The sequence below is a fragment of the Macaca fascicularis genome, chromosome 1, assembly GCF_037993035.2.
Source record: "Macaca fascicularis isolate 582-1 chromosome 1, T2T-MFA8v1.1".
NCBI classification, from domain to species: Eukaryota; Metazoa; Chordata; class Mammalia; order Primates; family Cercopithecidae; genus Macaca; species Macaca fascicularis.
The window spans coordinates 218,185,451-218,209,536 of record NC_088375.1 but is presented as its reverse complement, the minus strand read 5'-3'; the positions used below and the strand labels follow the sequence as shown (position 1 = coordinate 218,209,536).

Genomic DNA, 24,086 nt, shown 5'->3' with positions numbered 1-24,086 from the left:
GACTGCATGTCCTGCAGGGAAACTGAGGAACTCCCAGAGGCCACCTCCCGGCCAAGAGAGAGGACCTCCGGCCCCCTACGGGGGTCCCTCCTTCTTGCTGTCCCTGAGAAGCAGGTGTAGGCACAGCTGAGAATGGAAAGGAGGGAGTGGCCACGCCTCCCTTGGCTCCAGAGGACAGACCCCTGGGCTCCCTTGTGTCCATAGCAACCTGGAAAGAGTAAATGGAATGGCGGTCCGAGGGCAGCGGTTGCTAGGGGAGACAGTCAACTTCTTTCATCTCTGGCTTAGTGGCAGCCTCCTTCCCTTTTGAATTGCAAGTAAAATCGAAAGGCTGTTTTGTGCGGGGTGAAGGTTATGGAAAGGGGTGAGGTGTGGCCGAGAGGGTCCTGGCTCTGGTTCTGAGCATTGGAGAAAGGGGAGGAGAACCCAGCAACGGCCTGAACCCCTCTGTGTCCCAGAGGCAAACAGTACCTGCTTCACACAGATATGCAGTGTGGACACGACACGGGCCCCACACAGAGACACACAGATGCACAAAACAAGCCACAAACAACATAGTGAGACCCTAAAACTAGTCCACACAAAAGCACTCCAATTCACAGAATGTGCACAGCGTAACCCGCACCCACAGATGGTGAGTGCGGGGCTAGTGTCAGAGTCAGCTGGGCTGGGGTGTTGTCCCTGCTGGGTGCCCCCAACCCACTGTGCGCTCTCACACTGCCCTGCTCCTCTCTCACCTCCCTTCTCCCCAACAACTGGGGAAGATCAGGGGCCAGCAGGTGCCTTAAGGGCGTTGAGAGGGTTCCATGGCTGGTAGGGGCAGCCAGAGCCCACAGGGGTCTGAGGATGCAGGGGATGGGAGCTGCCTGGGGGTGGAGGAAGGGCGGCAGCAGCAGAGGCTTTCCTGAGGTGAGGACGAAGGGCGCCTTTTTTTCTTTTTTTAAGACGGAGTCTTGGGCCGGACACTGTGGCTCGTGCCTGTAATCCCAGCACTTTGGCAGGCTGAGGGCAGATCACGAGGTCAGGAGTTCGAGATCAGCCTGGCCAACATAGTGAAACCCCATCTCTACTAAAAATACAAAAAATTAGCCAGGTGTGGTGGCACGCACCTGTAGTCCCAGCTATTTGGAAGCCTGAGGCTGGAGAATTCCTTGAATCTGGGAGGCAGAGGTTGCAGTGAGCCGAGATGGCGCCATTGCATTCCAGCCCAGGAGACAGCGCGAGACTGTCTCAGTAAAATAAAATAAAAATAAACAAAGATGGAGTCTTGCTCTGTTGCCCAGGCTGGAGTGCAGTGGTGTGATCTCAGCTCACTGCAACCTCCGCCTCCCAGGTTCAAGCGATTCTCCTGCCTCAGCCTCCTGAGTAACTGGGATTACAGGTGCATGTCACCACGCCCGGCTAATTTTTGTATTTTTAGTAGAGACGGGGTTTCATCATGTTGTCCAGGCTGGTCTCGAACCCCTGACTTCAAGTGATCCACCCACCTTGGCTTCCCAAAGTGCTGGGATTACAGGCGTGAGCCACTGCACCCAGCCAGAAGGTGGCATTAATATACAGGCGCTGTATAGGGCAACATCTGTGCGCATCTTTTACAAATCTTAATGTTGTATATTTGAGGGGTTCATTCGTGTCCACCTGGGGATGTTTGAGGTTGCCTGTATGTGTTATTGTGTGCATATCTTTAAGCTCAGATATGCATAGGTTGATTGACACCTCTGTTTTGAATATATTCCCATGAGCTCATGCCATTAATTCACCTCACAACAAATATTTTACTGAGCGTGAGCCATGCATACCACAGCCACCATTCTAGTACTAAGATACACTGAGGAACAAAAAATCCAGGCTTTCCTGAGCTCACGTTGGAGTGGGGGCGTGGTGGGGAGACACAGGCATCAATGTAATAAACAGAAACCACGACGGGGCTGAGTGTTCTGGAGAAGGGGCACATGGTTTACTGAGGCCCCTGAGGTTGATCCCAGGTGCACCTTTGAGCTTTGCCTGCATGGTTTGGGTTTGTGGGCTCACCTGCATGGGTCCATGCATGCCCTATCTGCATGTCTGTGCATGGCTGCATCACCCCCTGCACATGTGCACTGCCCCTGGGCTTGCCCACATGTGCCTGCTCCCTAGGGTGCCAGGCTATCAGCCTACAAGGCATTGTGGGTCTGGGCCCAGCCTGGTGCCCCCTACAGAGGCCTGAGCCTGCCTTCCCAGGAGGCCCGGGACTCTCACCCATGGCCCTTCCCTGCAGCTGGAGCAGACTCTGCGGCTGGAGTCTGGGGAGCTGGAGACGCAGGAGCCCAGGGGGCTGGTACGGCAGAGCGTGGAGTTGCGGAGGCAGTTGCAGGAGGAGCAGGCCTCTTACCGGCGCAAGCTGCAGGCCTACCAGGAGGGCCAGCAGCGGCAGGCCCAGCTTGTACAGCGGCTGCAGGGCAAGGTCAGGGCCACCCACTCCTGCTCCTGCCCTCCCACATGTTCACTTTGCACTACCCCAACCCCTGGGGCTCACCATCAGCTCCCCATCCCCAGATTCTCCAGTACAAGAAGAGGTGCTCGGAGCTGGAGCAGCAGCTGCTGGAGAGATCCGGAGAGCTGGAGCAGCAGCGACTGAGGGTGGGTGCCAGGGTGGGGCAGGGGCAGGCCCTGCCCTCTACCTGCCCAGCCTGATGCTTTAACCTTTCTCTCACCTAGAACACAGAACACAGCCAAGACCTGGAAAGCGCCCTTATTCGGCTGGAGGAGGAGCAGCAGAGGTGAGGGCGCAGCAGGGAGGGCCAGGGCTGGCAGGATGGCCCCCTGGGCGAGTGCCTGCTGATCCCCTGTGCCCCATTCAGGAGTGCCAGTCTGGCCCAGGTGAATGCCATGCTCCGAGAACAGCTTGACCAGGCAGGCTCGGCCAACCAAGCTCTGAGTGAGGACATACGAAAGGTGACCAGCGACTGGGCACGCAGCCGCAAGGAGCTGGAGCAGCGGGAGGCAGCATGGAGGCGTGAGGAGGAGGTGGGCATGGGGGTGCAGGGAGGCCAGCTTGACCCAAGGGGAAGGTGCACTGGAGAGGGAGCACTGTCCAAGGGAGCATGTTAGCAGAAGTAAATAGCCGTCATCACAATAACTGGTCTTTATCAATGCGTAGCATGTACCATGTGCATGGTGTGCATTGACCTTTATTCCTCATAATAACAGCATGTGGTAGGTGTTATCATTCTCCTGATTTTAAAGAGAGGTTAAGGCCGGTTGCTGTGGCTCACGCCTGTAATCCCAGCACTTTGGGGGGCTGAGGCAGGTGGATCACCTGAGGTCAGGAGTTCGAGACCAGGCTGGCCAACATGGTGAAACCCCGTCTCTACTAAAAATACAAAAAATAGCCGGGCGTGGTGGCACACGCCTGTAATCCTAGCTATTCAGGAGGCTAAGAGATCGTGCCACTGCACTGCATCCTGGGCAACGGAGCAAGACTCTGTCTCAAAATAAATAAAGACAGGTTAAGTAACCTGCCCACAGTCATGCAATTGGCAGCTGAGAGGCAAAGCTAGGTCCCTGGCATTTTTTCCCTTCCTTGCTGCCTCTTGCAGCCAAAAGAGGATTTGAAACCCAGGTCCCTGTGCAGGAGGGAACCATGAGGCTTGGGAGGCTGAGCGTGGCTGCTTGGACACAACTCTGCACACAGGCCCACAGAAAAACCCGCTCCCTTGAACGGTGGTGCCTCCTGGAATGGTCGGAGATGGGGGAAGCTGGGGGAGGGAGTAAACCTGCTGTCACCCCAACCCTTCTCTCGGCATGTCTTCCCTCCAGTCTTTCAACGCCTACTTCAGCAACGAGCACAGTCGCCTGCTCCTCCTCTGGAGGCAGGTAGTGGGGTTCCGGCGGCTGGTCAGCGAGGTGAAGATGTTCACCGAGAGGTGAGGCCTGGCCGGGGACGGGGCAGAGGCTGAGAGCCAGCCCTGCTCTTTACATCCAACTCAACTCAGTTGAATTTCAGTTCAACTCAATGCACCTACTGTGCACAAGGGCGTGTGAGGACACAGAGGCAACCTGTAATAACCATTACCATAGTCATGGCAGTCAGCATTTATTAGATGTTGACTCTGAGCTAGACTCTTTGTATATTTCATTTCAACTAATATTCATAGCTTCCCTGTGAAGTAGGAACTGTGTTCATTCCCATTTTACAGATGAGGACATTGAGGCACAGAGAGGTTGAGTGATCTTCCTGAGGTCACACAATAGTACATAAGTGGCTGAGTCAGAGTTTGAAGTTCCTGATTTTTCTTTTTTTGAGATGGAGTCTCGCTCTGTCACCAGGCTGGAGTGCAGTGGCACGATCTTGGATCACTGCAACCTCTTACCTCCTGGGTTCAAGGAATTCTCCTGCCTTAGCCTCCTGAGTTGCTGGGATAACGGGCATGCCGCCACGCCTGACTAATTTTTTTTTTGTCTTTTAGTAGAAACGGGGTTTCACCATGTTGCCCAGGCTGGTCTCGAACTCCTGAGCTCAGGCAATCCTCCAGCCTCAGCCTCCCAAAGTGCTGGGATTATAGGCATGAGCCACTGCATCAGGCCAAAGTTCCTGATTTTAATCCACTAGAATATTCAGCTTTGCTACCAAGGACCTCACAGCCTCTAGTGATGAAGAGACGTAGATCCCCAAAATTCTAGACTAAGGAAGCGAGTGGTCAGTGATATGTACATGGGACAGAGGGAATGTCCTGGAGGCTCAGAAGGATGGGAGGGGTGGGGAGGTCAGAAAAACCGCTTTGTGGAGATGGAATTTGCTCAGAGCCTCAAGGAATGGGTAGGGTTGAAGCAGAGCAGCAGGCACTCCAAGCAGAAGCAAGGCATGAGCAAAGGCGGGGAGGTGCGAGCCCATGGCAGCCAGGGGGGTTGAACGAAGGGCTGGTACAGGGAAAGGAGAGCCTGCCTCAGCGGGGGAGCTTGGGCCTGCCTGATCTTTGAACAGGGGCGTCTGATCGGTGTGAGCAGTCCACTCAACAGTAGTGTCGGGGAGGCTGTGGAGAGAGCCCCAAGGCAGGGGGCCAAGGTGTTTCATTTAGTGTCTTAAAAACCTTTTAGTTAGTAATCTTTTCTTTATCTTTTCTTTTCTTTATGGCTCACTACAGCCTCGGCCTCCTGGTCTCAAGCAATCCTCCTACCTCAGGTCCTGTGCAGTTGGGACCACAGGTGCATGCCACCAGGCTTGCTGATTTTTTTTATTTCTTGTAGAGTTGAGGTCTCACTTTGTTGCCCAGGTTGGTCTTGAACTCCTGAGCCCAAGTGATCCTCCTGCCTTGACCTCCCAGAGTGCTGGGATTACACACACCTGGTTTAATAATCTTTTCTTAATACCATCAAATAGCCAGTGTCTGGATTTTCCATATGTCTCATAAATGTCACAGATAGGCCAGGTGCAGTGGCTCATGCCTATAATCTCAGTACTTCGGGAGGCCCAGGCGGGCGGATCACCTGAAGTCAGGAATTCGAGACCAGCCTGGCCAACGTGGTGAAACCCCCGTCTCTACTAAAAATACAAAAATTATCCAGGCGTGATGACACACGCCTGTAATCCCAGCTACTGGGAAGGCTGAGGTACCAGACTCGCTTGAACCCAGGAGGCAGAGGTTTCAGTGAGCCGAGATCACACCACTGCACTCCAGCCTGGGTGACAGAGTGGAACTGTCTCAAAAAAAAAAAAAAAAAAAATTCACAGATAGTCTTGCTTTAGTGTTTTCTTTACAATTTGTTTGAATCCAGATCCATAGACATTCACAAAATGTGAATGGTTGCTTTGTCTTTTTTTTTGTTTTGAGATGGAGTCTCGCTTTGTTGCCCAGGCTGCAGTGCAGTGGCGCCATCTTGGCTCACTACAACCTCTGCCTCCTGGGTTCAGCAATTCTATGGCTGCAGCCTCGTGAGTAGCTGGGATTACAGGCGTGAGCCACCAAGCCCAGCTAACTTTTGTATTTTTAGTAGAGATGGGGGCTTCACCATGTTGGCCAGGCTGGTCTTGACCTCAGGTGATCCACCTACCTTGGTGGCCACAGAAAGAGACTCCATCTCAAAAAAAACAAAAACAAAATTTTTCAGTAGCCTTTTAATATTTTTATATTTTACTTTTGATTAAGTCACATGTTCACAAGGTTCACATTTCAAAAGGGTACACAGTAAAATGGCTCCCTCTCACCTCTGACCCTAGATATTCCCCTTCCCGCCTTGGAGGCAAGCAGCATTATCAGCTTCTTTTTCTTTTTATATATACAATTTTTTTCTTTTTTCTTTTGGCCACCAAGTTACCATGAGATGCATTATCAGTTTCCTTTTTTTTTTTTTTTTTCGAGATGGAGTCTCCCTCTGTCTCCCAGGCTAGAGTGCAGTGACACAGTCTTGGCTCACTGCAACCTCCATCTCCCAGGTTCAAGCGATTTTCCCACCTCTACCTCCCAAGTAGCTAGGATTACAGGCATGAGCCACCACACCCAACTAATTTTTGTATTTTTAGTAGAGGCGGGGTTTTGCCATGTTGGCCAGGCTGGTCTCGAACTCCTGACCTCAGGTGATCCTCCCACCTCGGCCTCCCAAAGTGCTGGGATTATAGGCGTGAGCCACCGCTCCTGGCCTATCAGTTTCTTAAGTGACCTTCCAGGGTTATCTTATATAATCAAATAAAGCAGATCACACACACACACACACACACACACACACACACACACACACACACACACTCTTTTTTATATACGCCTGGTAAAATTTCATGTTCACAGTTCTTGAAGATGCTTTCCTCACCTACCAGTTTTAACTGGGAGGTGGCTCTGTGTCAGACCAGGAGAAACTTTTTCACTGGTTTTCTTTGACCACAGAGTGTTCCACTGAATAGATGTACCATCATGTACTTAGTAACAGTCCCCTTTTGATAGACATTCAGGTTGTCACCAGGATTTTTTACACGAGCAGTGCTGCAGTGAACCTCCTTGTCCACAAGCCATCTCCTCTGTGCTGGGGTCTATCTTTGGATACATTCTTAGAGGAGGAGCTGGTGGGAAGGTCCTATGCATGCATGGTTCTCGGAACTCTCCCCCAGTGCCCTCCCTTGTGGTTGTACTCACCCTCATACCAGCTGTGTAGGGGAGTGCCTGTTACCCCAAAGCCCCTCCCTGTGTATTATGTGACCCTTTTTTTTTTTTTCCCCCAATCTGATAGTGGACAAATGGCATCCCAGTGTAGGGTTTGTTGCTGTATTTTTCTTTTTCTTCCTCTTTTGTTTTTGAGATGGAGTCTCACTATGTTTCTCATGCTGGCCTCAAACTCCTGTGCTCAAGCAGTCCTGCCTTAGCTTCCCACATAGCTGAAACTGCAGGTGCATGCCACCGCACCCAGCCTAATATATTTTTATTTTTATTTTATTTATTTATTTTTTTGAGACGCAGTCTCGCTGTGTTGTCCAGGCTGGAGTGCGGTGGCATGATCTCGGCTTACTGCAGTCTCCATGTCCTGGGTTCAAGCAATTCTGCCTTAGCCTCCCAAGTAGCTGGGATTACAGGCGGGTGCCACCATGCCCCACCAATTTTTGTATTTTTAGTAGAGATGGGGTTTCACTATGTTGGCCAGGCCGGTTCAAACTCCTGACCTCAGGCGATCTGCTCGTCTTGGCCTCCCAAAGAAAGTGCTGGGATTACAGGTGTGAGCCACCATGCCTGGCCCCAGCATAATTTTAATTTGTAGTTGGGAGCGAGCCCCATCCCATCGCCAGCCTATGCTCTCTCCCCAAGGGACCTGCTGCAGCTGGGAGGGGAGCTGGCCCGGACATCACGAGCTGTCCAGGAGGCAGGCCTGGGACTGAGCACGGGCCTGCGGCTGGCAGAGAGCCGGACGGAGGCAGCCCTGGAGAAGCAGGCCCTGCTGCAGGCCCAGCTGGAGGAGCAGCTGCGGGACAAGGTGCTCCGCGAGAAGGACCTGGTCCAGCAGCAGATGCAGAGCGACCTGGACAAGGCTGACCTCAGTGCCAGGTGGGTACCTGGTGGGTGCTGCACAAGGCAGGCGTCCCTGCAGAAGGTAAAACTGGAGGGTTGGGGAGAAGGGAGCATCTGTTCACTAGGCACGGGGCCTTCCTCTGCGAGCTCAGCCAGTCTTCCCAGGCACCCCACTGAGGTTCCGAAGGCACTTGCCCGGTGTATATCATAAACAGCTTAGCCTCTGATGACAGAACTTGTGGCCGGGTGCGGTGGCTCACACCTGTAATCCCAGCACTTTGGGAGGCCAAGGTAGGGGGATTACCTGAGGTCAGGAGCTCAAGACCAGCCTGCCCAACAGGCAAAACCCTGTCTCTACTAAAATACAAAAACTAGCCGGGCATGGTGGCGCGTGCCTATAATCCCAGCTATGAGGGAGGCTGAGGCAGGAGAATCGCTTGAACCCAGAATGTGGAGGTTGCAGTTAGCCAAGATCACATCACTGTATTCCAGCCTGGATGACAGAGGGAAACTCCGTCTCAAAAAAAAAAAAAAAAAAAGAGCTTGTGCCCCTTACTCCTGCCACCTGGACACGTCCTCAAGTGCTTTCCCATGAGATAAAGCTGGTGGGAACCTCACTCCTGTTTCACAGATAAGTGTGAGGTCTGGAGAGGAGCCGGGACTTGCCTAAGGTCACACAGCCAGGGAGGTGGATGTTAGGGTCCCTGCCTCAGGTTTGGAGAAGCATGGTGGACACAGAGCTAGTGGATTTGAGAGGCAGTGGTGGTCCCCTATTCACCTCTGTTGCTCCCCCAACTCCAGAGTGACAGAGCTGGGCCTGGCAGTGGAGCGTCTTCAGAAGCAGAATCTGGAGAAGGATCAGGTCAACAAGGACCTCACCGAGAAGCTTGAGGCCCTGGTGAGCTGTAGCTTCCCCTGAGATGTGGCAGGGTGGGATGGGGTACCGGCCAGATCCATGGACACAGGCTTAGGGCTGGGCTACCTGGGCCACCCCCAGCATCCCACTCACACTCAGGTTCAGCCCTCACAGGTGTGCAGTCTTCGTGGTAAGCACACTCACCTCCTCCATCCCATTTCTTTCCCCCAGCAGCCCTGTAGCATAATCCTTATGACACAGATGGGGAAACTGAGGCCCAAGAGGGGAAATGCTTGTCCAGTCTCAGAGCCAGTAAGCGGGAGAGTGGGGACTTGAACTCCCATCCACGCTCTCCAGGTCCAGATGCTGCCTCGGGCAACCCAGCTGCTCCCCCTCCCCCACCAGTGGGACACTCACTACCCCAGGGTACAGCCTGGTTTGGTCACCCCTCTGTGTGGGGCCTGGCCTGGGTTCTAGGTTCGGCTCTCCTCCAATCGACTGTGTGACCTGGGGCAGGACACAGCTCTTCTTTGGGCCTGGACTGTTCAGCGAGGGCCTCGGGCCTGCTGTGAGGTCTACCAGGTGGCTGGCCTATGGACATGGCTTCAGAGGCCACCTGGTCAGTGGTGGGCCAGGGAGGGAGGGGAAAGGGAGGTTTGAGATAAGACAGAACCTGGACCACCTTTGTCTCCCTAACTGCACTCCAGGAATCCCTGCGGCTACAGGAGCAGGCGGCCCTGGAGACAGAGGACGGAGAGGGGCTACAGCAGACCCTAAGGGACCTGGCACAGGTGTGAGCCCAGAGAGGTGGGAAGACAGGGCCCTGCCAGGCGGTCCCGGGCTCCCCCACCACGCCTTTTGGTGGCCTGGGACTGAACTGCAAATGGGTGGGGGCCTAGGGCCCAGGCTGTAGCTGCTCAGCACCCCTGCTAACTCACCCGGCCCCTGCCCTGGGCAGCCCCCAGTCTCAGAGGGGAGGCACGGCCCTTCCGGAGCCCACCTGACACCAAATGATGTCTTCGCAATAAATCGGAGGCCTCAGCTGCGAGCTGAGAACTGAACTAGTGGAGGAGGTGAAATCAGGAAGGCTTCTTGTAGGAGGGATCATTTGGGATGAGGCGGCCCCCAGCCTAGTCTGGGCCTCTTTGTCCAGCTAACCCCGCGGTTCCTAACTCTGGCCTCCTTCTGCCTTCCTCCCCTACCCTCAGGCCGTCCTGTCGGACTCTGAGAGCGGTGTCCAGCTGAGTGGCTCCGAGCGCACGGCAGATGCGTCCGATGGCAGCCTGCGGGGGCTCTCGGGCCAGCGGACCCCGTCCCCACCACGGCGCTCCTCACCGGGCCGAGGCCGTTCGCCCCGCCGAGGCCCCTCCCCGGCCTGCTCAGACTCCTCCACGCTCGCCCTGATCCACTCCGCCCTGCACAAGCGCCAGCTGCAGGTCCAGGTAGGAAGGGGTTTGAGTGTTCTGGGCGCCACCAGAGGCCCCGGGGGAGGTGCTCACGCCCTCTGGGTTGGGGGTGGGGGCAGGGGCGGGGGCGGGTCCGGGGCCAGGGTCCGGAACAGGAGTCTGAGCGCCCTGTGGTGCAGCCAGAGCCCTTAGAAATAGTGTCTGAGGGGGTCAGGACCCCCAGGGAGGTGGCCGAGAGCTCTGCGGTGAAACGGAGCCCAGAAGTAGGGGTGCTTGGGCAGCTGGTGGAGGGAGAGGAATGCGGCAGTGTTAGGGTCTTGGTAGAGAGGGAGACAGGTCCCTGGTCATACAGAGCCAGGACCCTGGGAAAAGGTCTAGCAAGGGGAATCTGAGCCTAGGATGAGAGGAACTTGGCAACTAGGGGCAGAGTCAGGGTAGGGAGGAGTCTGAGGGTGGAACCAGGATGCAAAGGGGAGGGGCCTGGGAGCCCTGGGGGGGTGCCGGTCAGATCCCAGGAGACTAGTGTTCCTGGGGGTTTGTGTGGCATGGGGGGAGGGGAGACTTTGATAGGAGTTGTCCGGGACCCCAGGGAGGTGAGGGCCCAGAGGGTGGTGAGGGCACATAGTAGGGGAGTGGAAGCCTGGATCTCAGGCCTAGGCCCCTATCCTGTCCCAGGTCAGGTCCAGACCCTGGACCCCGCCTAGCGTAGGCTGGTGTGTATCCCTAGAACCAGTAGAGAGTAGGTGGGCTCTGGAGGCCTCCCAGGACCCCTCTAGACTCTGTGATCCCCACGCCCCAGGACATGCGTGGGCGCTATGAGGCAAGCCAGGACCTGCTGGGCACCCTGCGGAAGCAGCTTAGCGACAGCGAGAGTGAACGGCGGGCCCTAGAGGAACAGCTGCAGCGCCTGCGGGACAAGACCGATGGCGCCATGCAGGCCCAGGAGGACGCCCAGCGCGAGGTGCAGCGGCTGCGGAGTGCCAACGAGCTCCTGAGCAGGTGCCGGGGAGGTCTGAGCTGGGGGCTGCTGAAGAATAAATAAACATCTAGGCATAACACCAGTCGAGCCTTATGCGCTAATATTGTCGCCAGTAGCTACATGTGCCTATTAATATTTATTTATTTGTTTATTTATTTATTTTTGAGACGGAGTCTCGCTCTGTCGCCCAGGCTGGAGTGCAGTGGCGCGATCTTGGCTCACTGCAAGCTCCGTCTCCCGGGTTCATGCCATTCTCCTGCTTCAGCCTCCTGAGTAGCTGGGACTACAGGTGCCCGCTGCCACGCCAGGCTGTTTTTTTTTTGAGACGGAGTTTCACTGTGTGGCCTAGGCTGGAGTGCAGTGGCGCGATCTTGGCTCACTGCATCCTCTGCAGCAGAGGTTTGAGCAGTTCTCACCTCAGACTCCCGAGTAGCTGGGATTACAGGTGCCCACTACCATGCCCGGCTGATTTTTTTTGTATTTTTAGTAGAGATGGGGTTTCACCATCTTGGCCAGGCTGATCTTGAACTCCTGACCTGGTGATCCACCCACCTCGGTTTCCCAAAGTGCTGGAATTACAGGCATGAGCCACTGCACCTGGCCAACATTTATTTTTATTTATTTATTTTTTATTTTTTGAGATGGAGTCTCACTCAGTCGCCCAGGCTGGACTGCAGTGGCGTGATCTTGGCTCACTGCAAGCTCCACCTTCTGGGTTCACGCCATTCTCCTGCCTCAGCCTCCCAAGTAGCTAGGACTACAGGCGCCCGCCACCACGCCCAGCTAATTTTTTGCATTTTTAGTAGAGACGGGGGTTTCACCGTGTTAGCCAGGACGGTCTCGATCCCCTGACCTTGTGATCCGCCCGCCTTAGCCTCCCAAAGTGCTGGGATTACAGGCGTGAGCCACCGTGCCTGGCCAACATTTATTTTTTATTATTCAGTTTTGTTTTGTTTTGTTTTGCTTTGTTTTGAGTCACGCTCTTGCTGTGTTTCCCAGGCAGGGGCGCAATGGCTCCATCACAGCTCACTGTTGCCTGGAACTCCCAGACTCAAGCGATCCTCCCACCTCTACCTCCCAACTGTTCCTAGTTGGGGGCCAGGGCCTGGGCCTGGCCTGGGGAAGGATATGGGACCGATGCTTGAGAGTTAGGTTTCCACTCCCTTCCTCTGTGCCCTCACCACCCTCTGAGACCTCACCTCCCCAGGTCCTGGGCAACTCTGATCTCAGCCCCAAGGATGCTAGACAAGCCCCCAACATTTCTGAATTTTTTGTAGAGATGGGGGTCTCACTATGTTCCCACGCTGGTCTTGAACTCCTAGCTTCAAACACTCCTCCCACCTCAGCCTCCCAAATTGCTGGGATTACAGGCATAAGCCACTGTGCCTGGCTCTATTAAATTTAATTAAAAATATTAAAAAGTGAAAATTCAGACTGGGTGTGGTGGCTCATGCCTATAACACCTACTGTGTGCCAGGCTCTTGGCTGAGTGTTTTTTATGTACTCTGTCATTTAGCCTTCCTGTCAAACTCATGCAATTTGGAACTCTGTTGTTGTAAGCTTGAGAGATTCGCTCAGACTCGTACAGTGTTGTGTGGCTGGGGGTGGCAGGGTGGGAATTGGAATTCAGGTCCATGTGAGAGTAAACTGAGGCTTTCCATGCCTGGAAAGGAGATCTTTTTAAGTAGTTGTGTTCACAGCAAACATCTCATTTGGCATTTTGCTATTTGTACTTAACAGCACATTGTCGACTGGGCACAGTGGCTCACGCCTGTAATCCCAGCACTTTAGGAGGCCAAGGCGGGTGGATAACTTGAGGTCAGGAGTTTGAGACCAGTCTGGCCAACATGGTGAAACCCCATCTCTACTAAAAATAAAAAAAATTGGCCAGGCACAGTGGCTCACACCTGTAATCCCAGCACTTTCGGAGGCTGAGACTGGAGGACTACCTGAGGTCAGGAGTTCAAGACCAGCCTGACCAACATGGAGAAACCCCGTCTCTACTACAAATACAAAATTAGCCATCTGTGGTGGTGCATGCTTGTAATGCCAGCTACTTGGGAGGCTGAGGCAGGAGAATCACTTGAACCCGGGGGGCGGAGGTTGCAGTGAACTGAGATCACACCACTGCACTCCAGCCTGGGCAACAAGAGTGAAACTCTGTGTCAAAAAAAATAAGTAAATAAAAATAAAAGTAAAAAATAAAAAAAATTAGGGCCGGGTATGGTGGCTTACGCCTGTATTCCCAGCACTTTGGGAGACTGAGGCAGGCAGATCACTTGAGGTCAGGAGTTTGAGACCAGCCTGGCCAACATGGTGAAACCCCGCTTCTAACTAAAAATGCAGTAAAGCTGGGCGTGGTGATAGGTGCCTGTAATCCCAGCTACTCGGGAGGCTGAGGCAGGGGAATCGCTTGAACTCTGTAAGTGGAGGTTGCAGCAAGCCGAGATTGTGTCACTGCACTCCAGCCTAGGCGACAGAGTGAGACTCCATCTAAAAAACACAAAAAACAAAAAAATTGCTGGACACGGTGGCTCATGCCTGTAATCCCAGCACTTTGGGAGGCCGAGGTGGGCAGATCACGAGGTCAGGAGATCAAGACCATCCTGGCTAACACGGTGAAACCCTGTCTCTACTAAAAATACAAAAAATCAGCTGGGTGTGGTGGCAGGTGCTTGTAGTCCCAGCTACTCAGGAGACTAAGGCAGGAGAATGGTGTGAACCTGGGAGGCAGAGCTTGCAATGAGGGGAGATCACACCACTGCACTCCAGCCTGGGTGACAGAGTGAGACTCCATCTCAGGAAAAAAAAAAAAAAATCATGTCGTGAAGTTTTTTTGCACCTACTGCCAGTGAGGAAAGTGGCAGCTCACAGCAAGTCTTTGGGGTCCCCGTTGCTGCCTTCTCCTCCCGCCCCTGCTGTGGCCACCATGTGCCTATGTAGCAGGAAGTTGTGGGATCTGCAGACTCAGCTCTATCAGGCTTCCCAGAATTGAGAGGCATGGGGTGTTTATAGGGGGCATTTCCTGGTCACATGGCCTAGCAGAGCTGGTGGCACAATTGCCTGTGTGTCCCAGGAGCCCAGCGTGGCCTCTTCTACCTGGTGGGGTGCTTGGAGGTCACCCCAGTGCCTCCATTCACTCCACTGGGCCTCCAAGTGGACAGGCTGGGGAGAAGGAAAGCCAGGTTCTTCTGCTGGAGGGTTTGAGTGAAATGAGTCAGCCATGGGCAGGGTGGTCAGGGAAGGCTTCCTGGAGGCAGTTGCCTTGGAAGATGGGAAGATGTAGCTCATGGCTAGAGGAGCAGCCAGCCACCTTCCCTGGGGAGAGCAGCCCCAGCATCCCCTCCCCTCCTCTCCCCTTGTCCTGAAGGGAGAAGAGCAACCTGGCCCACAGCCTGCAGGTGGCCCAGCAGCAGGCCGAGGAGCTGCAGCAGGAGCGGGAGAAGCTGCAGGCTGCCCAGGAGGAGCTGCGGCGCCAGCGGGACCGGCTGGTGGAAGAGCAGGAGGACGCGGTGCAGGATGGCGCGCGGGTGCGCCGGGAGCTTGAGCGCAGGTGAGCAGCATCTCGCCTCCCTGTCAGGGCCCTTCAAATGTGCCTCAGATCCCCTGACAGTGCCCCTGGGGAGTTAGGGAGCACCCACTGGGTCCTGGGCCTCCTACCATCTGGACCCCTCTGATGCTGGGTTTTCTAACCAGTCCCATTTCAGGAAATTGAGGCTCAGGGAGGTGTCGTCACTTACCTGGGATCAGAGAACTAGTTAAAAGGTAGAACTTGGATGATAATAACAACAATAATTAAAATAACAGTAGTAATATTAACAATAGTATTTTTAAAATTTAGTTATGATCATAATAATATCCTTACTAATTTCACTAAGTGCCAGATACCAATTTAAGCAATTCAGTTCTCATTCAATTCTATGATAACTCTGTGTCGTAGAAGCTGTTATCTCCATTTTGTGGATGGTAAACTGAGGCACAGAGAAGCCATGTTCCTTGCCCCAGGTCACACAGCTAATTAGCAGAAGAGCCAGGATTTGAACCCGGGCATTCTGCCTTCAGAGTTAACCTCTTCCCCACTGCGCTGCTTACCTCTCTGGGACGTGATCGATGATGATGTTTAGTAGACTGTGGTGGTGCATGTGATTCTTGTTTCTGAAGGCCCTTGGGGACATGTGTCAGGCACCATTTTAAGCATATGTGAAGTCTGTATCCTTAAAACAGGCCGGGCGTGGTCGCTCATGCCAGTAATCCCAGCAATTTGGGAGGCTGAGGCAGGGGAATCACCTGAGGTCAGGAGTTCGAGACCAGCCCGACCAACATGGGGAAACCCCATCTGTACTAAAACTACAAAATTAGCCAGGCATGGTGGTGGGCACCTGTAATCCCAGCTACTCAGGAGGCTGAGGCAGGAGAATTGCTTGAACCCGGGAGGCAGAGGTTGCAGTGAGCCGAGATCGCGCCACTGTACTCCAGCCTGGGTGACAGAGCAAGACTCTGTCTCAAAAAAACAATGTCACGAGGCAAGTGTTACCTCGTTTTGCAGATGTGAAAACGGAGGCGCAGGGTCATGCAGCTAAGTGTAGTGGGCTTGGTTGCCCTGTGGGCCAGGCTCTTTCTCTCCAAACTCCTGCCTCAGGCCTGGTCCCCAGCCCAGCATCTCGCTGGCTACAGGAGGTTCAGGGCAGGAAAGTGACATGGGCCACCCACCCGTCCTCTGTCCCGCAGCCATAGACAACTAGAGCAGCTGGAAGGGAAGCGCTCAGTCCTGGCCAAGGAGCTGGTGGAGGTGAGGGAGGCGCTGAGCCGCGCTACGCTGCAGCGGGACATGCTGCAGGCCGAGAAGGCCGAGGTGGCCGAGGCGCTGACCAAGGTGGGTCCCTGTTTGCTGCACAACCACAAACCTACCTCTGACCCCCAGCCCCAAGACTTCTCGCTCTGGCATGGACTGGTCCCAGTGTCAGGCAGACCTCTGAGCCAGGTCACAGACTGACCCCTTCCTTCTGGATACAGGCTGATCTTTGTTGCAGGCCACAGACCTCTGGACCTCTGGTCCCAGGTATAAGTGGATTGACCTCTCTTTATGGCCATATCCCTGCTCTTGTAGATGCTCCTGGGGGCAGTGCCTATAGCTCAGGGTCATCCAGTACCTGAGACTCAGCTCCTGGGGCCTGAGAGTTGGGGCTACAGCCCAGAGAGTCCTTGGCAGGGGGGCCGGCCTTGTTCACTGCAGCTTGGGCTCTGAGCAGTGCTATCCCTAGACCCTACTCAGGGGATCCTCTGAACTCTGGTCCTGCCCTGCAGCTTGAGCTATTTTTGTACAGCTCTGTGGTGCGTGGCTTTTAAATGGCTCCATAAGCAGCAGGCTTTCTGCGGTGATTTTTTTTTTCCATCTCACGCTATGTCCCCTTCTTGTCTCCCCTCCCCTGTCTCCGAGGGTCCGTCTCTCTGGGTCTCTTCTTGTCTCTCCTCACCTCCTCCCGACCTTTCTGCCTTTCGTCATCTCTGAGGGCCTGACTCTGTAGGCTGAGGCTGGCCGCGTGGAGCTCGAGCTCTCCATGACCAAGCTGAGGGCAGAGGAGGCCTCCCTGCAGGACTCCCTGTCCAAGCTGAGCGCCCTCAACGAGAGCCTTGCTCAGGACAAGCTGGATCTGAACCGCCTTGTTGCCCAGGTATGCTGTGCACCTGCAGGCGCACCTGCCTTGCCCACCCGTCCTCCCCACTCAGTGAGGCACCCTGGGCCCAGCCCTGCACCTGTCTTGGCCGCTGCCTCCTTTTTTGTCTCTGGTTCTCTGTCTGTCTCCATCTGTCTGTCTATCCTCTCTAGGCGTCAAAGCACAGAAGCTGCATGGGCCCTCATCTCCCCCTCCCCAGCGTCCCACACACCCAAGGGCACTGTCCCTTATTCCCTTGGAGCCTCCCCTGGGCTATTGTGGGTGGTGGGTGGGTGGAGAAGGCATCCTGGTCCCGGGAGGGGCGCCCTGCTCATGAGGCCCCACTCGTACCCGGCCCACAGCTGGAGGAAGAAAAGGCCGCCCTGCAGGGCCGGCAGCGGCAGGCAGAGCAGGAGGCCACAGTGGCGCGGGAAGAGCAGGAGCGGCTGGAGGAGCTGCGGTTGGAGCAGGAGGTGGCACGGCAGGGCCTGGAGGGCTCCCTACGCGTGGCGGAGCAGGCCCAGGAGGCGCTGGAGCAGCAACTCCCCACGTTGCGCCATGAGCGCAGCCGGCTGCAGGAGCAGCTAGCGCAGGTGGGCCAAGCCGTGTGTGGGGGCGGTGTGGACAGCATGTGGGGCAGGCCGGGCTCCCAGCCCCTGGCATCCAGTCCTGGGTTAAGTCACAGGCTCTGGAGCCTGCTTCTGGGTTAAATCCAGCCCCACTTCTGCTAGCTGGGGACCTTGGACAAGCTGCCTAACCTCCCCATACCTCAGTTGCCCCATCTGTAACATGGGGCTAGCCGGGCGCAGTGGCTCACGCCTATAATCCCAGCACTTTGGGAGGTTGAGGCGGATGGATAACAAGGTCAGGAGATCAAGACCATCCTGGCTAACACAGTGAAACCCTATCTCTACAAAAAATCAGCTGGGCATGGTACCTGGCGCCTGTTGTCCCAGTTGCTCGGGAGGTTGAGGCAGGAGAATCGCTTGAACCCAGGAGGCAGAGGTTGCAGTGAGCTGAGATGGTGCCACTGCACTCCAACCTGGGCAACAGAGTGAGACTCCGTCTCAAAATAATAATAATGATAATAATAATGATACAGATTAATAAGAGGTCAAGACTTTTAGAATTGGAATCTTAGACTTTTGGGCACATCACATCTGGAAGAGTCCTTAGGATTTGAAGGATCCAATGACCTTCATGCAGTGTCTATCCTGGAGCCCCTGGGTTTCTGGGAGGGACCTCTAGATGATGGGGCAGGGGGTGCAAGGAGCAGGGTGCAGGTCTCCACCTTGAGGCCTGCTGAGCAGCTGCACTTGTGTCTGTTTTCTATATTCAACTTCTCTGCAAGTTTAGCATAATACAAGGGTTCTGTTACTTGTTAGTCCCAAAGCTGAGTGAGGGCCCTCGTTTTTTTTGGTTTTGTTTTTTTTCTTTTTCTGAGACAGAGTCTTGCTCTGTTGCCCAGGCTGGAGTGCAGTGACATGATCTGGGCTCACTGCAACCTCCGCCTCTGGGGTTTAAGCTGTTCTCCTGCCTCAGCGTCCCAAGTAGTGGGGACTACAGGCGTGCACCACCATGCCCAGCTAATTTTTGTATTTTTAGTAGAGACAGGGTTTCACCACGTTGGCCAGGCTGGTCTTGAACTCCTGACCTCAAGTGATCCACCAGCAAAAGTGCTGAGATTATAGGCGTGCGCCACCGTGCCCGGCCGGGCCCTCGTTTTTGTATAGACGTGCACTGCAGATCTAGAGAAAGTCATGACTTGCCCAAGTACATATAGCACATGAGGGCATACCCTGGCCTCGAACCTAGGCCTTCTGCCAGGACTGGGTTAGGCCCAGAGTTGGGGTGCTGCACGACGAATAAGCTGGGGGACGCTGGGAGTGCTGCTCAGTCTCTGGGTGGGGGCCAGCTCTCCCGGCAGCTGAGCGGGCGGGAGCAGGAGCTGGAGCAGGCCCGGCGGGCGGCCCAGCGGCAGATGGAGGCGCTGGAGCGAGCGGCCCGGGAGAAGGAGGCGCTAGCCAAGGAGCGCGCTGGCCTGGCTGTGCAGCTGGCGGCTGCGGAGCGTGAAGGCAGGACCCTGTCAGAGGAGGCCACGCGCCTGCGGTAAGGCCTTGGGCTCTGCCCAACATGCCTTGGGGGGTCCTCCCGGGGCCATACCATGACCAGCCACACCCAGGCATGGGCCCCCAGGGGCAGTTACCAAGGAGTCTGGCTTGCCAACACGTCCTAGCTGTGGCTCAGGCTTCCCCAGGGAGTGTGGACCTGGCCAGGCAGGTAGGTTGGCACTTGGCCCATGCCTGGCCACTCCCTGAGATCCACAGTTTCCTGGGGCCAGGGAGGCTGAGTCCCAGGGCCTCAGGGACTGTATGTGCTGCAGCTTGGAGAAGGAAGCCCTGGAGGGCAGCCTGTTTGAGGTGCAGCGGCAGCTGGCCCAGCTTGAGGCCCGCCGGGAGCATCTGGAAGCCGAGGGGCAGGCCCTGCTGCTGGCCAAGGAGACCCTTACTGGTACGAGGGGCTGGGGACTTGGGGGGAACACCAGGCTCCAGCCCAGACTGCAACCTCCCAGGGTCTGGGGTCTCACAGAAGTTGGGAGCACTAGAGTAGGAGTCTGGCTGGTCTGGGTTCTAGTCCTGTACCACCACTTAGACCTGACCTTTCCTTGAGTAAGCCCCTTTCCTCTCTGGGCTGCAGATTCCTCATCTGATTATTAGAGGTGTCAGTGGCCACCTTGTAAGCCTATTGCCAGTATGACGTGGGAAAAGCGTGTAAGGCCGTGGCATGGTGCCTGGCTGAGTCAACAGTAACTACAGTTCATCCCTCATCAGGCCTGTTAGAAAGTCGAGTTCTCTGTGGTTTTCAGATGACTCTCTTGGCCCCCAAATCCCAGCCCCGCTTCCCTACACCGTTTCCCATCCAGTGTCTGAACTCAGGGCTTCTTTCTGCTCACCTAACATTAACTAAGCACCTACTTGGGTCATGGAAATTAATTTTTCTGTCCATGTACACCTAAGCCAGACAGAACCAGGAAGGGAAATGCTGGTGGATTTCCAACCCGGGAGATGGTTTTTAGATAGTGGCTATACCATTTCCATTTCCTGTAGTCATTTCCATTAATACTGATAGTTAACATTTGACAGGCATGTTTATGTCAGTCATTAAAGGAGATGCTTTATGTGTAGCTGTGCGGCTTTGGGAAGTCGCTGCTGATCTCCTCTGAGCCTCCGTTTCATCATCTGTTAAATGGGGATGAGGATAAACTACCTAGGCATGTTATGAAGACAAAATGAAGTTATATCTAGAATACTTAGCTGGGTGCTTAACCTATAGTTAGTGCTGAGTCAGTAATAGGGTTGTTTTTTGTTTGTTTGTTTGTTTTGAGACAGAGTTTCACTCTTGTCGCCCAGGCTGGATTGCAATGGCATGATCTCGGCTCACCTCAACCTCCACGCCTCCTGGGTTCAAGCAATTCTCCTGCCACAGCCTCCCAAGTAGCTGGGATTACAGGCATGTGCCACCACGCCTGGCTAATTTTGTATTTTTAGTAGAGACAGGGTTTCACCATGTTGGTCAAGGTGGTCTCAAACTGTCGACCTCAGGTGATCCACCTGCTTCGGCCTCCCAAACTACTGGGATTATAGGCATGAGCCACCGGACCCAGCCTGTTTGTTTTTTGAGACAGAGTCTCGCTTTTGTCGCCCAGGCTGGAGTGCAATGGTGCAATCTCGGCTCACTGCAACTTCTGCCTCCCTGGTTCAAGCGATTCTCCTGCCTCAACCTCCCAAGTAGCTGTAACAACATACGCCCACCACCACACCCGTCTAATTTTTGTATTTTTAGTAGAGACAGGGTTTTGCCATGTTGGCCAGGCTGGTCTCGAACTCCTGACCTCAGGTGATCCACCTGCCCCAGCCTCCCAAAGTGCTGCGATTACAGGTGTGAGCCACTGCGCCTGGCCTAGGGTTGTTATATCTTTGGCATCCTTCCCATTTGGGAGGCCTTCTTATCAGTCATTTTATGCCTTTAATGCCATTCTAGGTAGGCAGGAAAGGGGTCAGGGCCAGTGGGCCCATGTAGCAGATAGGGAAACTGAGGCCCAGAGAGGGCAAGCCAATTCTTCAAGAGGACCCAAACTAGCTGCCAGGCAGGCCCTCTGCCTCTGGGATTTTGCCCATGTGGCTCACCTGGCCTAAGTCTGCTGGCCCAAGGAAAAGTTTGAACCCAACCCTGCCCTTTCCCCCATTCCTCTTGTGCAGGAGAGTTGGCGGGCCTGCGGCAGCAAATAATAGCTACACAGGAGAAAGCCAGTCTAGACAAGGAGCTGATGGCCCAGAAGCTGGTGCAGGCTGAGCGGGAGGCCCAGGCCTCTCTGCGGGAGCAGCGGGCAGCCCACGAGGAGGACTTGCAGCGACTCCAGCGCGAAAAGGTTCAGACAGCTGGGGAGGGGTGGGCAGGCCTCAGAGCCAGTGTCTCATCGTCGTTCTTCCTCTGCCTTGGTCTCTACATCTGTGAAATGGGACTTCCTCTCTGTTGTGGGGGCCCTGGGGACAGCTGGGAGGACTTGGGGTGCGGGCAGTGGGGGAGGTTGTGGTCCTTATTAGACATGCAGATTCCCAGGTCCCAAATCTGGTCCAGCCCTGGTAATCCTGATGCAGAGGGTCCACAACCACATTTGGGAAATGCTGACCTAACATACAGCAGGAAAGCACTTTCATTTGCTAAGTACTGTTTGCATATGAAGGGCCACTCAGACCTGAGTATATAGAAAGGCGAAGGGCCAGGGAAGTTACTAGAACACTGACTCTGGGGTTACATTGCGTGGGTTTGAATGTAATCTTGGTCACTTACTGGTGATGCTACCCAAGGTGTCTGTGCCTTCATTTCTCCACCTGTAGAAATAGGGACAGGATAGTGGAAGGTATTGAGGATGAACTGAGACCATCCGCATAGAGGGCTGAGCATAGTGACTGGTACTTAGCAAATGCTCCATAAGTTATTATTGCTGGCACTGGCATGCTCTCCAGAGTGGCCCTCAGGACAGGAGCCCTGGGCCACCAAATCCTAGACAGGGCTACCTCCGACAGAGGTGCAGGCTATGACTGCATGGCTCCAGGGGATGCCACGCACCCTGCAGGACCCATGGCCTTGGGTGGTTGTTATCATGCTTCTCCAGCAGGTGGCGATAAAACTCTTTTTTTTCCTTTTCTTTTTTGAGATGGAGTCTCGCTCTGTTGCACAGACTGGAGTGCAGTGGCGCAATCTCGGCTCACTGCAACCTCCACCTTCTGGGTTCAAGCGATTCTCCTGCCTCAGCTTCCTGACTAGCTGGGATTACACGAACGCATCACCACGCCTGGCTAATTTTTGTATTTTTAGTAGAGATGGGATTTCACCATGTTCCTCAGGCTGGTCTCAAACTTTTGACCTCGTGATCCACCTGCCTCAGTCTCCCAAAGTGCTGGGATTACAGGCATGAGCTACGGTGAAGCTCTTAAAGAAGGGGCAGCTTGGCCGGGCGTGCTGACTCATGCCTGTAATCCCAGCACTTTGGGAGGCCGAGATGGGCGGATCACAAGGTCAGGAGATCGAGACCATCCTGGCTAACATGGTGAAACCCCATCTTTACTAAAATTACAAAAAATTATCTGAGCATGGTGGCTTGCACCTGTAGTCCCAGCTACTCAGGAGGCTGAGGTAGAAGAATTGCTTGACCTTGGGAGGCAGAGATTGCAGTGAGCCGAGATCACGCCACAGCACTCCAGCCTGGGTGACAGAGCAAGGCTCTGTCTCAAAAAAAAAAAAAAAAAAAAAGAGGCTGGGCGCAGTGGCTCAAGCCTGTAATCCCAGCATTTCGGGAGGCCGAGGTGAGTGGATCACGAGGTCAGGAAATCGAGACCATCCTGGCTAATACGGTGAAACCCCATCTCTACTAAAAATACAAAAAAATTAGCCAGGCATGGTGGCGGGTGCCTGTAGTCCCAGCTACTCAGGAGGCTGAGGCAGGAGAATGGCGTGAACCCAGGAGGCTGAGCTTGCAGTGAGCGGAGATCACGCCACTGCACTCCAGCCTGGGCGACAGAGCAAGACTCCATTTAAAAAAAAAAAGAAAGAAAGAAAGAAAAAAAGGCAGGCACCTGCCCCTGGGCTCCCCAGGTGGGCTGCTCTTTGCCTGTGGGCTCTGCTTGCCCGCCTTTCCAGTCCCCAGGGATCTAAACTCCTGTGACCTCCCCCTTGCTCTTCTTGCCCTTTGCATTGCCTGGCTTGGCCTCATTAATGTCCCCTAGTCTGTGTTCTTCTCTCCAGCTCCTCTGGCAACCCCTGACCCCATTCATTCGTCATAGCCAATCCTAACTCCCCTCCATCCCAGCCCCAGTCCGTCTTCCACAGCTGTTGGAACATCCCCTAAGCTAAAAATCAGATTGCTCCTTGTCACCTTGGCTGGAGTCCTCTCTCCCACTCCCCTCACTGTCCTTAGAATCCCCGTGGCCCACATGGCCTGGCCTGGCCCGGCCACTGCCTGGGGCTCTGGCACTGTGGCTCACTGTGTCCTGTTTCCCTCTGCACCCTGCATCCTCTAGGCCTTTCCAGGGACTGTGCTCTTGGCCTGGGGTTCTTTGTCTTTTCTCTCTACCTGGCTGACAGCTGCATGTCCCTCCTCAGGGGATCATGTTGGGACCACCAGGCCAGCCCACTGCTGCTCCTTGGCACTTTCAGAAAGCCCTGGCGTGTCTCCGTCACCCCCTTGTAGTTACCTGGTCACCCTCCCTGTCGCTGAGGGTATGGGGGCCAGATGGCTCTTGCTGCCCTGATGTCTTGGGGGGTCTGCCTGGGCCCCTCCTGGTGTGTCACACGCGTCCGGTCCTGGCCCCCTAGGAGGCAGCATGGCGAGAGCTGGAGGCCGAGCGGGCCCAGCTGCAGAGTCAGCTGCAGCGTGAGCAGGAGGAGCTGCTGGCCCGGCTGGAGGCCGAGAAGGAAGAGCTGAGTGAGGAGATTGCTACCCTGCAGCAGGAGCGCGACGAGGGCCTCCTCCTGGCTGAGAGTGAGAAGCAGCAGGTTCGTGAGCCCTGGCATGGCCTCTGCTGCTCTCTGAGCTGCTCCTGTTCTGGGGTGGACCCCACTCCGCCACATGGCAGCTAAGAGCCCTGGGGCAGGCCACTGCCCTCTTGGGGTCCTCTGTTTCCTCACCTGCAGGACGGGAGGATTAGAAGAGGGTTCGTGAGG

General features: G+C 54.9%; 1 protein-coding gene across 13 annotated transcripts in view; it reads left to right on the top strand.

The window, feature by feature from the left end:
• The window catches only part of CROCC (ciliary rootlet coiled-coil, rootletin), a 59,025-nt gene that overhangs the window by 12,523 nt on the left and 22,416 nt on the right, over positions 1–24,086 (top strand). For all 13 annotated transcript variants that reach the window (XR_012425326.1, XM_045379693.2, XM_045379680.2 and 10 more), the window contains 18 exons: positions 2,258–2,443; positions 2,536–2,619; positions 2,698–2,759; positions 2,841–3,006; positions 3,799–3,905; positions 7,767–8,003; positions 8,769–8,865; positions 9,531–9,614; positions 10,032–10,265; positions 11,029–11,228; positions 14,579–14,761; positions 15,937–16,081; positions 16,734–16,880; positions 17,225–17,455; positions 18,778–18,971; positions 19,246–19,373; positions 21,122–21,291; positions 23,739–23,918. Coding sequence is in view for 12 of the 13 variants with exons in the window: in XM_045379680.2 (XP_045235615.2) it covers positions 2,258–2,443; positions 2,536–2,619; positions 2,698–2,759; positions 2,841–3,006; positions 3,799–3,905; positions 7,767–8,003; positions 8,769–8,865; positions 9,531–9,614; positions 10,032–10,265; positions 11,029–11,228; positions 14,579–14,761; positions 15,937–16,081; positions 16,734–16,880; positions 17,225–17,455; positions 18,778–18,971; positions 19,246–19,373; positions 21,122–21,291; positions 23,739–23,918 (2,835 nt within the window). In the remaining variant the exon portion in view is untranslated. The remainder of the gene's footprint in view (positions 1–2,257; positions 2,444–2,535; positions 2,620–2,697; positions 2,760–2,840; positions 3,007–3,798; positions 3,906–7,766; positions 8,004–8,768; positions 8,866–9,530; positions 9,615–10,031; positions 10,266–11,028; positions 11,229–14,578; positions 14,762–15,936; positions 16,082–16,733; positions 16,881–17,224; positions 17,456–18,777; positions 18,972–19,245; positions 19,374–21,121; positions 21,292–23,738; positions 23,919–24,086) is intronic.